This window comes from Scyliorhinus canicula, chromosome 9, assembly GCF_902713615.1.
Source record: "Scyliorhinus canicula chromosome 9, sScyCan1.1, whole genome shotgun sequence".
Taxonomy (NCBI): Eukaryota; Metazoa; Chordata; class Chondrichthyes; order Carcharhiniformes; family Scyliorhinidae; genus Scyliorhinus; species Scyliorhinus canicula.
In genome coordinates, this window is record NC_052154.1 from 116,917,856 (window position 1) to 116,934,215 (window position 16,360).

Sequence of the window (16,360 nt, forward strand, 5' to 3'; positions counted from 1 at the left end):
TCTTAATTAAGCAGTGTGAAGAAATCAGCTTTGTTCAGTAACATAGCTTGATGTTCTTTGTTAACACTACGTTCTCAAGACATCCTGATAGGTACAGAGAACATCACATGCAACCAGGAGTGGAAATATTAAGGTACCAAATTATCACATGGTACGAGGAGTGGTCACCAAGGTAGTTTAGTTAGATTTAGAGAGAAAGAAAAAAATCTTGAGAAAAAAAACTTGTGAAGTTTGAACAACATCGTGGAAGCCAGCCGAGTCGAACATCAGAGCCCAGTAGAAGCTTCATGGAGCATTTGCAGATTTCAAAGCAGTTCAGGACATCGGGTAAAGTAGATGTGAACTGGAGGCCCTTCAAACAACAGTTTGAATTGCACCTCTCAGCTTCCGACCTCGAAGCAGCCAGTGATAAGCGAAGGATTGCGCTGTTACTAATAATGGCTGAACCACTGGCTATAGAATTGTATACCTCATTCCACTTTGATAATAAAGTGGAGAAAAAGAAATATGACAAAGTCATAGAAAATTTTGATAGACACTGTGAGTTTCATAGCAGTGAAAAGCTGTGCAAAGATTGCAACGGCAACAAAAAGTAACGCCAGAAAATCTTATTAAAATGTGCCGTGCGAGCAAACTCGCTAAAATTAGATGTTCCAAGCAGCACGGTGGCGCAGTGGTTCGCACTGCTGCCTTACGGCGCCGAGGCCCCAGGTTCGATCCCGGCTCTGGTTCACTGTCCGTGTGGAGTTTGCACATTCTCCCCGTGTTTGCGTGGGCTTCGCCCCCGCAACCCAAAGGTGTGCCGGGTAGGTGAATTGGCCATGCTAAATTGCCACCTTAATTGAGTAAAAATTAATTGGGTACTCTAAATTTAAAAAAAAAATGTTCCACAATATTCAGCCAGGAAGTGGCACGAAAGTGCACAACGTGGCTGACGCCATTGAAGCTGTGGTGCAGCTGAAAAATAAGTGCGATTCAGTCGGTAGCCGTTTTGCGCAGACGCACTTAAAAAAACAGCACGCTCACAAAGTCGACCGTTTTGCGCATGCGAATGACAAGTGCCCGCGTTGTGGTCACGCCCAGCCTTCATAATAAAAATGTGCAAAGTGCAGCAGACTAAATTATTTTGCCTCGGAGTGCAGAGTCGATGGAGTGAATGGCTTCCTTCTGCACTGTAAATTCTATGATTCTATGACACGATTGAAAGAATAAATAAAATTCCACTAAAAAGTGACGGAACCAATAAAGAAATCGATTTGCATACCGGTGCGACATCGAATAGCAGTAATCTGACCAATGGTGATGCTGATACCATTGAAGACAGAAGGACAATTCCAGTGATGCTGAATGCCACATTTATCAAATGCAACCTCGACACGGGAGCGAGGACCAATCTTCTCAGTTCGTACGATTTGAACCGCCTGAGTTTTTGATCAGCCGAAATGGCTGATCGACTACAGTGAGAATGCAATTGAAATGCTAGGGGTATGTGAGCTGGAAGCATGGTGCACAATCAAAGTCACATCATGCAATTCGCCATTGTGGACACAAAGCGAGAGTCAATATTGAGAACGGACGCGTGTGAAGCCCAGAACCTCGTTGAAAGGCTGTACATTCCAGACACCGCAATGACAGAGGACCATTGTGACTGTCAATGAGATACTGACAGTATCCAATAACAAAAGTGAAGAATTAGACAATGAGCCAGAAGTAGAAGTCAACGACCCTATAAGTCTATTTACTTTATTTGCAAGTAGTGACGAGATGATCACATGTAGCATACAAGCTGGCAGGATGACGGCGAGAGTGACAGTTCTCAGCTGGGCTGTACAGAGGCTGACAATGAGAGTGCAACAGTGAACAAATCAGTTGAGAACACATCAGTTGTGAACAGCCAACAGGAAACTGAAGACATCTTGGAGAAGTTGACTCCAGATGAGAAGCACAAGACTACCAAAGATATATCAGATAAGCCAAACAGAACTGATATTAAACAGCGTCAAAGGGAATTGATCTTGAACACACAAAAAGTAACTACAGATCAAAGAATTCACACAAAGGTACGACAGCGAAGTGTTGGGACTTGCAGTCACACTTGACAAACTATGCAGTATGGAAAGCAATCCAGATAGCAACCGAGCAAGGGACTGCAGGACATTGTTTGAAGACCATGATAGCACAGACAGATGTGTGTGTCAACTGTACCAAGTTCGATTATGATGGCATTAACGGCAGGAAGGAAAGAAGCAGAAAAAAGCATCATTCCAACAAATTGAAAGATTTGGCACTTGCTCAAGGGCCAGAAACCAAACTCGGTTTTTCAAGCAAAGGAAACACAAAATCAATAATACAAGCACAGAAAAAAGACCATGCCAGGCAACAAAGGTGGTTCAACAGCGGGATCAGTGGAAAATCTGATTGACTGAACTGATGACCTGTTGGTAAGATACCACATTACCACAGTGAATACTGAGTACAGGCCCAATCTATGAACTGTAAAAAGTTAAAACACATTGTTAACACATAACAGGATTCATGTACATGTACAGAGCATACATTGATGTTTGTGATGATGTACAAACATCGTCAAAGAAAGGGGGATGTAACAGTCTGTGTATTGTAAGGAATACAAAGGGTTAACAATATGATAATACTTCTCACCATCAGATGGAGCTAAGGAACAGTCATATAAATATCATGCGATTTCTGGGATACAGGGAGAAGGTGTCTATGGATGAGGCGGATTTGAAATGAAATGAAATGAAAATCGCTTATTGTCACAAGTAGACTTCAAATGAAGTTACTATGAAAAGCCCCTAGTCGCCACATTCCGGTGCCTGTTCGGGGAGGCTGTTACGGGAATTGAACCATGCTGCTGGCCTGCCTTGGTCTGCTTTCAAAGCCAGCGATTTAGCCCTGTGCTAAACAGCCCCTTGTTGCATAGTGTAGAGTTCTGTAGTTAGAGATATCAAGTTTAATTCAATAACTTGTACCTTGTTAACTTTGAATCTTATTTAAATAGTGTAAATAATCCAGCTTTGTTCAGTAACATAGCTTGATGTTCTTTGTTAACACTACGTTCTCAAGACTACTGATAGATATAACCGAGAACATCACACTACATTATGTGAACATTCTTAGTTGAGTGAAGTGGTGTTGCTCGTTATGCTTTCCCTTAATTTGCTCTGTTTTAATTACCTTTGCTCAAGAGTTGCCAGGTATCTTTCTGATACCACCACAGGGTTCAAAGCCAAGTACTGATCAATGACTCAATACACCAGTTAGTAAGTTTGAAATCAATACATTTATTTACACACACAGTCAATTATTACTCATGCATAAACTCTACTCGTTAAATTACAACTACTACTAAAAGCCTATACTTAGCTTCGAGTGGCCCACCCAGTCAGAGGAATAATGGCCGTTGTCCGGTTCTGATACTGCTGGCTTCGAACTGGTACGGAATAGTAGCTAGGAGCGTCTATCTCGTAGCGTGCGTTGACCTTAGACTTACTTGGTTGGTGCAGCTGCTAGGCAGGTCTCTCCTCGCTGAGAGCCAAGGCCGAGAGAGCGAACTGAATTTGGGGACTCTGCTTTATAGTCCCCAGGGGCTTCGCGCCCTTCTGGGCGGACCCTGGACTTGGTCCCAATTATTTGGACCATGTCCCAATCGTTCCTATTGATTTTCTCCAATACCGGAGTTGTTCCCTAATCTATGTGGCCATTGGCCTGCCTTTGTTTTAGCTCCCCCTGGCGCCGGGGAGTCTGTCCTGGTCTCGATTGTTTCAATGTTTCCTTTTTGTCTCCGGAGATAGCTCATTAATATGTTAATGGCTATTGGTTTCAGTTCTGGCTGGGTTCTGTAAATCTTAATACACAGGAAACCTTGCACCTGCTTGTTTTCCCTAGTGCTGTCCAATTTTCCCTGCACTCTTTGCGGGCATCCATTTTGGAATCGGGACGTGGCCACCCCAGGTGGCTACAGTGGAGGAGGATCACTACACGTAATTTTTGCTGGCCAGTAATACAGAAGACAAAATTACCAATGCTAGAAATTGAAATAGAAACAAAGAATTCTGGAAATATTCAGTCAGTCAGGAAGAATCTGTGTAGAGAAAGAGTTATTGGTTGAGGTCAATTACCTTTCATTCTACATGGAAATTTTTATTTATTTAAGCAAGTACGGAAGAAGGGCAGGTCTGGTGGAAGATCAAAAGGGGCGGTCTGTAATAAGAGTATCAAGCAGGAGAGATTAAATGACAACTGGGATGATACTGCTGCACAAGAGGATTGGTTTTAGGACAAATAAAGAAACACAAAATTTGTCCAGGAGAGGTCCAAATGGGGGGAAAGCAAAATGTAATGGCAACATCTCCTGATGGTCTTTGCTACAAATGTTAAGGTTGTGCTTTGATACTTTCTTAAACTTTCTTTGCTTAGCTGGCGAAAGCTGAAATACAGGATCTGCTTGGAAACTAATGGTTATCCATTTGAGCAAAGTATTCCATCCAACGGAGCTACTCTTTTATTAGCATTGCCTCACTATAATAATCTTTATTAGTGTCACAAATAGGCTTACATTAACACGGCAATGAAGTTACATTAATACGGCAATCAAGTTACTGTGAAAATTCCCTAGTCGCTACACTACAGCGCCTGTTCAGGTGCACTGAGGGAGAATTCAGAATGTCCAATTCACCTAACAGCACGTCTTTTGGGACTTGTGGGAAGAAACCAGAGGAAACCCACGTAGACACGGGGAGAACATGCAGACTCCTCAGAGTGACCCAAGCCGGGAATCGAGCCCGGGCCCCTGACGCTGTGAAGCAGCAGTGCTAACCACTGTGCTGCCATGCTTTGATTTATCACATTTCTGCACTTAATTATTATATTTTATATCTTCAAAGTTTCTGAAATTGACACCGGTTCACAATACATAAACAAATAATTGTAGCAAGTATTCCAATGAATAGAGTGCCAAATAGCAACATCCAACACAGTTTGTCCTCTTCCCGGATTATCCCATGCAAGGGCAATAGGCTCAACACCATCGCCATTCTCACCGTTCAAACGCACTCAGTGCTTTATTTGTACTTTCAATTTAGCATAAAGCTTTTGCTGCTCAGGGTGGGGTCATCTCTACTTTGGGGAGACCAAACGTAGGCTGAATGACCACTTAAGTGGAATACCTCCATTCAGTCTGCAGATGGAGTCCCATGTTTCCAGTCACCTTGATTTTAATTCAGTTTCAAATGTCATTTTAATTCTCCACTTCACTCCCACTCTGACCTTTCTGTCCTTGACCCCTGACACTATTCAATTGAAGTTCAACAACACCTCATCTTTCAATGAGGTAATTTGCAGTTTCTGCAGTTGGCATTGAGTTCAACATTTTCAAATCATAATCTGTGCCTCCATTTTGTTTTGCTTTTAGTGATTAATATTCTTTTCACATTTAGACCACCTCCAGACACTACTTTTGTTTCTTGCTCCATTGCCATATTTTTACCGTGCAGCAGCAACCCTTTGACCATTTAATCTCTCCTGCCTTCCACTCTATCAAAGACTTTCACTTTTGTTCTTTCCTTTCCCTGCCCTATCTAAAAACTGTTAGAGCTCGAAGTACACTAGTACTGACCAACCTTGAATAGTAATGTGGCATTAATCTTGAGACCTTTTCCGTTTCTCAGGTTTTCAGACGGTACGGGTTGGAATGGTTGGAACCCCTGTCGGCACTATCACGCTGTCATGTGCATACCGAACTAACCTGGCTTTCATGTCTGGCAGGTAAAGTGTGGGTACTTTAGTTTTCTACTGGCAGAGCTGCAGTGAGTATGGTTAGGCTAAATCTATTTGAATGTGGTTTCATAATTTCTAAATTTTGTGGGGTGGATTCTGCTGACGATTAAATTTCCGCGAAGGAGTCGACGAACGGTTGCCACCTCCGGGCGAACTCTAACAGTGACCCTCTCAAGGAGAAAGCAAGCCATGTCTGATAGCCAGGTCTCTGACTTTGGGGGCTTTAAGTCCCTCCAAGCTAATAGGATCCGTCTCTGGGCTACCAGGGAAGCAAAGGTCAGAACGTCTTTCTCCTCCTGGATTCCCAGGTCTTCCGACACCCCGAAAATCGCCGCCTCTGGACTCAGCGCCACCCTTTAAAACCGTGGACATGACATCTGCAAACCCCTGCCAAAATCCCCTAAGCTTCGGACATGTCCAGAACATGTGGACATGGTTTGCTGGTCCTCCCACACATTTTGCACACCTGTCTTCCATCCCAAAGAATCTGCTCATCCGGGCCACTGTCATGTGAGCCCGGTGAACAACCTTACATTGTATCAGGCTGAACCTGGCACATGTTGCGGACGTGTTCACTCTACTCAATGCGCTAAAAGCAAATTACCGCGGATGCTGGAATCTGAAACGAAAGGGAAAATGCTGGAAAACCTCAGCAAGTCTGGCAGCATCTGTAGGGAGAGAAAAGAGCTAACGTTTCGAGTCCGATGACTCTTTGTCAAAGCTGCTTTGACAAAGAGTCATCGGACTCGAAACGTTAGCTCTTGTTTCTCCTGACAGATGCTGCCAGACTTGCTGAGATTTTCCAGCATTTTCCCTTTCTACTCAACACGTTCGCCCATAGACCATCCTCTACCTCTCCTCCCAGCTCCTCCTCCCACTTGGACTTCAGCTCCTCGGTCTGCGTCTCCTCTGACCCCCATAAGTTCTTTGTAAATGTCCGAGACACTCCCTTCTCCTACCCACCCTCTGGAAACTACCCTTTCCTGAATCCCCCGTAGCGGTTGGAGCGGGAAGGTTGACAACTGTTTACGTAGGAAGTCCCGCACCTGCAGATACCTGAATTTGTTTCTCCTCTCCAATCCAAACTTCTCCTCCAGCGCCCTCATACTTGAAAAGCTCCCCTCTATAAACATATCTCCCATCCTCTCAATCCCTGCTCTCCGTCATATCCGGAACCCCCCCATCCATACTTCCCTGGGCAAACTGTGATTATTACAGATTAGGGACCAGACTGATGCTCCCTCTGCTCCCACATGTCTCCTCCATTGCCCCCAGCTCTCAGGGCTGCCACCACCATGTGGCTGGTGGAGTACCGTGCCGATGGGAACGGCAGAGGCGCAGTTACCAATGCCCCCAAACTGGTGTCTTTGCATAAAGCCGCCTCCGTACACTCCCATGCTGACCTCTTCCCCCACCACCCACTTCCTGATCATGGCTATATTCGCCGCCCAGTAATAGTTACTAAAATTTGCCAGCGCCAGCCCGCCCTCTCCCCGACTCCTCTCAAGCATTACCTTCCTTATCCGTGGGTTCTTGCTCGCCCAAACAAAGCCAGAGATCACTTTGTTGACCCGTTTAAAAATAGACCACAGAATAAAGATGGGGAGACATTGAAACACGAACAGGAATCTCAGGAGGACCGTCACTTTCACGGTCTGCACCCTTCCAGCTAATGACAACGAGAGCGCGTCCCATCTCCAAGGTCGACTAGATTGGGCCAGATTTAATTTATGCAGCCGGTCCCATTCCCGCGCCACTTGAATGCCTAGGTACCTAAAGCTTCCATCTACTAATCTAAATGGCAGCTCCCCCAATCACCTCTCCTGTCCCCTTGCTCGGACCGCCATCATCTCGCTTTTCCCCATATTTACCTTATGCCCGAAAACCTGCCAAATTCCCCTAGAATCCACATGATTTCTTCCATCCCCTCTAATGGGTCCGATACATACAGAAGCAGGTCGTCTGCATAGAGCGAGACTTTGTGCTCCACCCCACTCAGACCAGCCCCTTTAGGCTCTCAGAACAATTGCCAACGGCTCTATAGCTAGCGCAGTGGGAAGAGGGGGCATCCCTGTCTCGTCCCCCAGTGCAGTCTAAAATAGTCCGATGTTTCCTATTTGTCCGTACACTTGCCACAGGAGCCTGATACAGCAACCTGACCCAGTCAATAAAGCCCCGCCCAAATCCGAACCATCCCAGCACCTCCCACAGACAATCCCATTCTACCCGATCAAAAGCCTTTTCTGCATCCATTGCGATCACTACCTCCACCTCCCTACCTTCCGGGGGCATCATGATCACATTTAACAACCTTCTTACATTGGCTACCAACTGCTTACCCTTAACAAACCCCGTCTGGTCCTCCCCAATAACGTCCGGAACACAATTCTCAATCTTGGAGGACAAAATTTTGGCCAGCAGTTTGGCATGCCCATTCAACAGGGAGATCGGCCTGTAGGACCCACACAGCTCCGGATTCTTGTCCCGCTTCAGAATCAGCGAAATCGTGGCCTATGACATCGTCGGGGACAGCACCCCTCTTTCCCTTGCCTCATTGAACATCCTCAACAACACCGGCCCCAATATCCCAGAGAACTTTTCAAAAAACTCCACTGGGTACCCGTCCGGCCCCGGGGCTTTACCCGCCTGCATGGCCTTCAAACCCTCCACTATCTCTTCCCGTCCACCTTTGGGAAATTCAGCCCCCCCCATGAAGTGCCTCATCCCCTTCGGCCCCATAGGGGGTACCGACCTATGTAGCCTACTGTAAAAATCCCTAAATGCCTTATTCACCCCTGCTGAATCTCCAACCAGCTTCCCATCTCCGTCCTTTAATTTCCCCATCTCCCTGGCTGCCTCCCTCTTTCTAAGCTGCTGTGCAAGCATTCTGCTGGCCTTTTCTCCATACTCATAGATCGCCCCCCTCGCCTTTCTCAGCTGCTCCACTCCCTCCCTGTGGTATCAAGCCGAACTCCGCCTGCAGTCTCCGTCGTTCCCTTAAAAGCCCTGCCTCTGGGGTCTCCGCATACCTCCTATCGATCTGTAATATCTCCTTTACCAGTCGGTCCATCTCTGCCCTGTCCACCTTCTCCCTATGGGCCCGTATCGAGATCAGCTCCCCTCTGACCACCGCCTTCAGTGCTTCCCAGACCATCGCTGCTGAAATTTCCCCCGTGTCGTTGACCTGCAGGTAATTCTGAATACATTTCCTCAGCCGCTCGCACACCCCTTCGTCAGCCAAAAGTCCCACATCCAACCTCCAGTGCGGGCGCTGGTTACTGTCTTTACTAACCTGCAGGTCAACCCAGTGCAGAGCATGGTCTGAGATTATGATTGCCGAGTACCCCGTGTCCACCACCCCTGCCAGTAAGGCCCTGCTCAAAATGAAAAAATCGATCCGGGAGAACACTTTATGCACGTGTGAGTAGAGGAAGAACTCCTTCACCCTCGGCTGCCCAAATCTCCATGGACCCCCTCTAGTCTTTGAATCCAGTCCCGAATGAAAGACCTGACTGACACAGCCTTTCCTCAATCTAATCTGGTCAGTTACTCTAAGATGCATCTCCTGCAACATTACCACGTCCGCCTTCAGTCCCATAAGATGTGCGAACTCACGTCCCCTCTTGACCGGCTCATTTAACCCTCAAACATTCCAGGTGATCAGCCTAGTTGGGGGGCTCATTGCCCCCCCCCTTTCGTCAATCAGCCATCCCCCTTTTTGGGCCTGCCTCCAGCCCATGTTCCGCACCTCCACCGGCCCGCCCCCAGGCAGCCTCCACCCCCAACCTCCTCTCTGTCCCTTGGCCCAAGTCCCTCCCTCGTCAGCAGAACATTTTCCCTCCCAGTATCAACACTCTGCAACCCAACTCCTTTGATAAACCGAACATATGCACACCTCCCCCTGTGCTTCCATGAGCTCTCCTGCCCAGCTAGTTTGGTGACCCCCATCCTTGGTGCCGGATAGTCTCCCACCTATTGTTCACCCCCCACCCCACCGCTCATACAGACATACTCCAACATCAAACAATCCCCACACAATTGCCCGACAGAAAAACACCAAAATCTAAAAAGCACACCTCGAACAGTGCAAATGACAATCTTAAGCTCACTCAGCTCTGCCACTGGTCCCAAATCAATACAGAAGGCATTACAAACAACTTCCACAAAAAGAAAAACGAGAAACTTTTTTTTTAAAGAACAGAGAAACAAAAAGAAAAAAAACATGAATATTGCAGCAAAGTTCAAAAGTTCTCAGTCCACCACCAGTCCGTTCATTTTCATGAAGTCCAGTGCGTCCTCAGGCGACTCAAAATAAAAGTGCTGTTCCTCGTACGTGACCCAGAGACGGGCCGGATACAACAGTCCGAACTTCACTTTTTCTTTAAAAGTATCGACCTAATCTGGTTGAAGCCTGCTCTTCTCCTGGCCACCTCTACACTCAGGTCTTGGTAGACCCGCAGGATATTATTGTCCCACTTACAGCTCCCTGTCTGTTTGGCCCACTGTAGAATGCGCTCCTTATCCAAGTACCTATGGAATCTCACCACCATTGCCCTGGGGGGGGGGGGGGGGGTCTCCCGTTCGCAGCTTCCTCGCATGTGCTCTGTGAGCCCTGTCCACCTCCAAGGGTCGGGAGAAAGCCCCATCCCCAGCAGCTTCTCAAACATATCTGCAATGTATGGTCCAACGTCCGCTCCTTAGGACCCCTCCGGGAGCCCAATGATTCTCATGTTCTGCCGGCGGGACCTATTCTCTAGGTCCTCCACCTCCTCCAGGAGCTTCTTCTGCTGGTCTCTCAGCGTCCCCACCTCTCACTCCACCGCAGTTTTATGTTCCTCCTGCTCAGCCAGCGCCTTCTCCACCTTCTGGATCGCCGATCTTGGGCGTCCAATCTAAGCTCCAGCCACTCAATCGACTCTTTTATCAGGTCCAAGCAGTCCCGTTTCTGCTTAGAAAAGCCTTCCTGAATAACTTGCATCAACCCCGTTGACTGGTCGACAAACCAGAGGCCCCGTCCTCCACAATGCTGTCTCTCACTGCAGCTTCAACCCAAGCCTTCTCTGTCTATCTCTTTCTGCCTTCATTTTGACATGAAGATCGGGGTGCCTTGTAAAAATGGCGGCCCAATCTCTGTGGAGTCGGGCTTGTCGGCTCTATCAGCCTTTCCAGAGTCACAGCGCAAAATTCCTTTATTTTTATTTTTCCTTCCCCCCCCCTTTCCTTCCCCTCCCCCCCTTTCCTTCCCCTCCCCCCCCCTTTCCTTCCCCTCCCTCCCCCCTTTCCTTCCCCTCCCTCCCCCCTTTCCTTCCCCTCCCTCCCCCTCCCTCCCCCCTTTCCTTCCCCCTCCCCCCCTTTCCTTCCCCCTCCCTCCCCCCTTTCCTTCCCCCTCCCTCCCCCCTTTCCTTCCCCCTCCCTCCCCCCTTTCCTTCCCCCTCCCTCCCCCCTCCCTCCCCCCCTTTCCTTCCCCCTCCCTCCCCCCTTTCCTTCCCCCTCCCTCCCCCCCTTTCCTTCCCCCTCCCTCCCCCCCTTTCCTTCCCCCTCCCTCCCCCCCTTTCCTTCCCCCTCCCTCCCCCCCCTTTCCTTCCCCCTCCCTCCCCCCCCTTTCCTTCCCCCTCCCTCCCCCCCTTTCCTTCCCCCTCCCTCCCCCCCCTTTCCTTCCCCCTCCCTCCCCCCCCTTTCCTTCCCCCCTCCCTCCCCCCCCTTTCCTTCCCCTCCCTCCCCCCCTTTCCTTCCCCCTCCCTCCCCCCCCCTTTCCCCCTCCCTCCCCCGCTTTCCCCCTCCCTCCCCCGCTTTCCCCCTCCCTCCCCCGCTTTCCCCCTCCCTCCCCCGCTTTCCCCCTCCCTCCCCCGCTTTCCCCCTCCCTCCCCCGCTTTCCCCCTCCCTCCCCCCCCTTTCCTTCCCCCTCCCTCCCCCCCCCTTTCCTTCCCCCTCCCTCCCCCCCCTTTCCTTCCCCCTCCCTCCCCCCCTTTCCTTCCCCCTCCCTCCCCCCCTTTCCTTCCCCCTCCCTCCCCCCCCTTTCCTTCCCCCTCCCCCCCCCCCTTTCCTTCCCCCTCCCTCCCCCCCCCTTTCCTTCCCCCTCCCTCCCCCCCCTTTCCTTCCCCCTCCCTCCCCCCCTTTCCTTCCCCCTCCCTCCCCCCCCTTTCCTTCCCCCCCCCCCCCCCCCCTTTCCTTCCCCCTCCCTCCCCCCCTTTCCTTCCCCCCCCACCTCCCCCTTTCCTTCCCCCTCCCTCCCCCCCCTTTCCTTCCCCCTCCTCCCCCCCTTTCCTTCCCCCTCCCTCCCCCCCTTTCCTTCCCCCTCCCTCCCCCCCTTTCCTTCCCCCTCCCTCCCCCCCCTTTCCTTCCCCCTCCCTCCCCCCCTTTCCTTCCCCCTCCTTCCCCCCCCTTTCCTTCCCCCTCCCTCCCCCCCCCTTTCCTTCCCCCTCCCTCCCCCCCTTTCCTTCCCCCTCCCTCCCCCCCCTTTCCTCCCCCCCCCCTCCCCCCCCTTTCCTTCCCCCTCCTCCCCCCTTCCTCCCCTCCCTCCCCCCTTTCCTTCCCCCTCCCTCCCCCCCCTTTCCTTCCCCCTCCCTCCCCCCCTTTCCTTCCCCCTCCCTCCCCCCCCTTTCCTTCCCCCTCCCTCCCCCCCTTTCCTTCCCCCTCCCCCCCCCCCTTTCCTTCCCCCTCCCTCCCCCCCTTTCCTTCCCCTTTCCTTCCCCCTCCCTCCTCCCCCTCCCTCCCCCCCCTTTCCTTCCCCCTCCCTCCCCCCCCCTTTCCTTCCCCTCCCTCCCCCCCTTTCCTTCCCCCTCCCTCCCCCCCCTTTCCTTCCCCCTCCCTCCTCCCCCCCTTTCCTTCCCCCTCCCTCCTCCCCCCCCTTTCCTTCCCCCTCCCTCCTCCCCCCCTTTCCTTCCCCCTCCCTCCTCCCCCCCTTTCCTTCCCCCTCCCTCCTCCCCCCTCCCCTCCCCTTCCCCCTTTCCTTTCCTTCCCCCTTTCCTTTCCTTCCCCCTTTCCTTTCCTTCCCCCTTTCCTTTCCTTCCCCCTTTCCTTCCCCCCCGGGTTGCTGCTGCTATCGGCCTATTTCCCTACCATTCCACCAGGAAGTCCAGGAAAGGCTGCCACTGCCTGAAAAACGCTTGTACTGATCCTCTCGGGGCAAATTTCACCCTCTCCAATTTAATGAACCCCGCCATATCATTGATCCAGTCCTCCACGCTTGGGGGCCTCGCATCCTTCCATTGGAGCAAGATCCTCCGCCGGGCTACTAGGGACGCAAAGGCCAGAACACCGGCCTCTATCGCCTCCTGCACTCCCGGCTCCACTGCCACCCCAAAAATTGCGAGTCCCCAGCCTGGCTCGACCCTGGATCCCACCACCCTCGACACCGTCCTTGCTACCCCCTTCCAAAACTCCACCAACGCTGGGCACGCCCAAAACATATGGGCCTGGTTCACTGGGCTCCCCGAGCACCTAGCACACCTGTCCTCGCCCCCGAAAAACCTACTCATCCTCGTCCCAGTCATGTGGGCCCTATGCAGCACCTTGAACTGTATGAGGCTAAGCCTCGCACAGGAAGAGGAGGAATTCACTCTCTCCAGGGCATCCGCCCACGTCCCCTCCTCAATCTCCTCACCCAGCTCCTCTTCCCATTTACCCTTCAGTTCCTCCACCGAGGCCTCGTCTACCTCCTGCATTACCCGGTATATGTCCGAAATCCTCCCTCCTCCAACCCACACCCCCGAGAGCACCCTGTCCCGTACCCCACGTGGGGGCAACAAGGGGAACCCCTCCATCTACCGCCTGGCAAATGCCCTAACCTGCATGTACCGAAACATGTTCCCCGGGGGGAGCCCAAACTTCCCCTCTAACTCCCCCAAGCTCGCGAACCTCCCCTCCACTAACCGGTCCCTCAACCTCCTAACCCCTGCCCTGTGCCAGCCCAGAAATCTGCCATCAATGCTCCCTGGGACAAACCGATGGTTCCCCCGTATCGGGGCCTCCATCGAGCCCCCCATTTCTCCCCTGTGCCGTCTCCATTGCCCCCAAATTTTGAGGGTAGCCGCCACCACCGGGCTCGTGGTATATCTCGTTGGAGGGAGCGGCAACGGCGCCGTTACTAGCGCCTCCAAACTCGTGCCCACACAAGACGCCGCCTCCATCCTCTTCCATGCTGCCCCTTCCTCGTCCATTACCCACTTACGCACCATCGCTCCGTTGGCAGCCCAGTAGTACCCACAGAGGTTGGGCAACGCCAGCCCCCCCCCATCCCTGCCACGTTCCAGGAACACTCTTCTAACCCTCGGAGTCCCATGCGCCCACACAGATCCCGTGCAAAATTCCTTTATTAGAAGATCTGGAGGGAAAATCAGGCTGTGATTCTTGGGATAAACTTGCTGGTTTTCTGTCAGATCCTGATACTTTGCCATTTTTGAGGATATATAGAAGTGTGCATGTGAATTTTAAAATCTGTATAATTTTGTAATCTTTTGGCCATAAAGTTGGATTTTGGATATCGGTTAGAAGCATTTCTCTTTTCAATGAGTAAGTTGTACTGACAGAAAGGTTTGCAGTTTTATTTGCTGTCAGGTTAATTCATTGTTGTTCTTGCTGAATTAAATTTCACTCAAGTGCTGTTGGTAGAGAAACAGATTTGGAGGAATGAGCATTAACCAGATTAATGCCTGAGAGAGATTGACTGAGTTATGATGAGAGACTGAGTAAATGGGTTGTCTTCTCTGAAGATGAAGAGGTTAAGAGATTGTCTGATTGGGGTGGTTAAATAATGATAGGAATTGAGAGGGCAAATCGTGAATAACTTTTCTTTTTCTCGAAGGAATCAGAAATGGGGGACCTTATTAGAACTAAATAGCTGAAGAATCCAGCAAAACCTCTTCACACAATGTATGAACACAGAATTCACTACAGTGGGTCTTGGATGCATAATCAATTCAGTTGTTTTAAAGGGCACCAAATAGGGACTTCTGGATGCTCAGGTTTGGTGGCTCCTGCCAGAGCAGTCCTTTATTGGCCCTTTAAGCTAGTTTTGGCCCTTTAAGCCCAGATTTGTCCGTGAGAAATTGTGGGACGGTTAGGGGCATTTATAGAATGTCAAAAACCAGAAAGAAGAATGAGGGAAGAAGGCAGTGAGCGAAATCCCCTGCCGAGCGTGGTGAGGGGGTGCAGGAGGAGGAAAGATGGCGGAAGAGAGCCCATTGGGTGGGCCGCGCCCATCGCGGTGGAGAAGATGAGGTGATGGCTCGAGAATTTGAGTGGTTATCTTTGAAGCATTTCGAAAAACATCAGACGGTGATGATTGCTATACTTAAAATGTGGGTGGGTAACACCCTTGCCCCGGTGAGAGAGGAGTTGGTGAGAACTTCAGTAGAGGGGGAGAAAATGAAAGGAATGGAGGAGGCCTTGTCATGGCATAGTGACCAGTTCAGCTCGATAAATGACGGGTTGCAGAGAGTGGGTCTCACCCCCGCAACCCAAAGATATGCAGTCTAGGTGAATTGGCCAGGCTAAATTCCCTTAATTGGAAAATAAATTGGGTACTCTAAATTTATTTAAGGAAAAAAAAGACCTGGAGAACAGGTCAGAAAGGCACAACCTGAGGATCGTGGGTGTGCCTGAAGGGGTGGAAGGCACCTACAGAATACTTTGTCGATATGCTAGTGAAGTTGATGGGGGAGGGGGAGAACCCTTCGCAGTACGAATTGGACAGGGCCCACCGGTTGCTCTGACCAAAACCGAGGACGAACGAACCACTGAGGGCGGTAACCGTCTGTTTCCATAATTTCCAGTTGAATGAAAAAATGCTAAGATGAGCGAACAGAAGTGCGAGGTGGAGTGGGAAGGCAAGGATGTACGCATATACCAGGACTTGACAATGGAGCTGGCAAGGAAGTGGGTGGGCCAAGGCGGCGCTGTACAAGTGCAACTCTCGGTTTAGTGTGGTCTACCCAGCGAAGCTGCGGGTCACGCACTATAGCAGAGACTATTATTTTGAGATGGTGGTGGAAGCATTTGTGAAGGCAGGAGTTCTGGGACCACACTGAATTTGGACTTATCACGTTTATTGACTGAGTTTTTCGCTGTTTTGCTTTTGTTGTGTTTTTTTTTTCTTGTATGGGCATTATGGTTAAATCTGTTTTTGATGTAATGGGGGTTTGGGTCAGGATGGTATGGACTCAGGATTGTTGAGGGTTTTGTTAGGACATAGAGTATGGGGCGTTTGGAAGAGTGAGGGGTGTGGGGGGTTGGTGTGATTTTGTTTTCGAGGTGGGGGAGGGGGCTCTGACAATGGCCGCCGTGCTATTAAACGTATTGTTGGCAAGTGAACTGAGGCGAGGTGGAGGTAGGGGCCGTGGTCGTTGGAACCTGGTCAGGTTTCAATGGATCTGGGAGGTGTGAATGATGAGAGAGTGAGGACGAGACTGGCCGATTCAGCCTCTCTCAATCCGTGTGATCAACCTAGTCATTGGACACCCTGCCCCCCCCTCCCCTGCCAATCAAACATATCCATTCTTGGGCCAGCCATGGCCCGTGTCACGCGACCCTCCATGCCCACCCTCGGATGCCCACTGTCACC

At 50.7% G+C, this 16,360-nt stretch overlaps 1 protein-coding gene across 1 annotated transcript in view; it reads left to right on the forward strand.

The window, feature by feature from the left end:
• atg13 (ATG13 autophagy related 13 homolog (S. cerevisiae)) overlaps positions 1–16,360 on the forward strand; it is a 207,915-nt gene that overhangs the window by 51,371 nt on the left and 140,184 nt on the right. Inside the window, 1 exon segment of the mRNA XM_038807451.1 lies at positions 5,691–5,787. Coding sequence (XP_038663379.1) covers positions 5,691–5,787 — 97 coding nt within the window.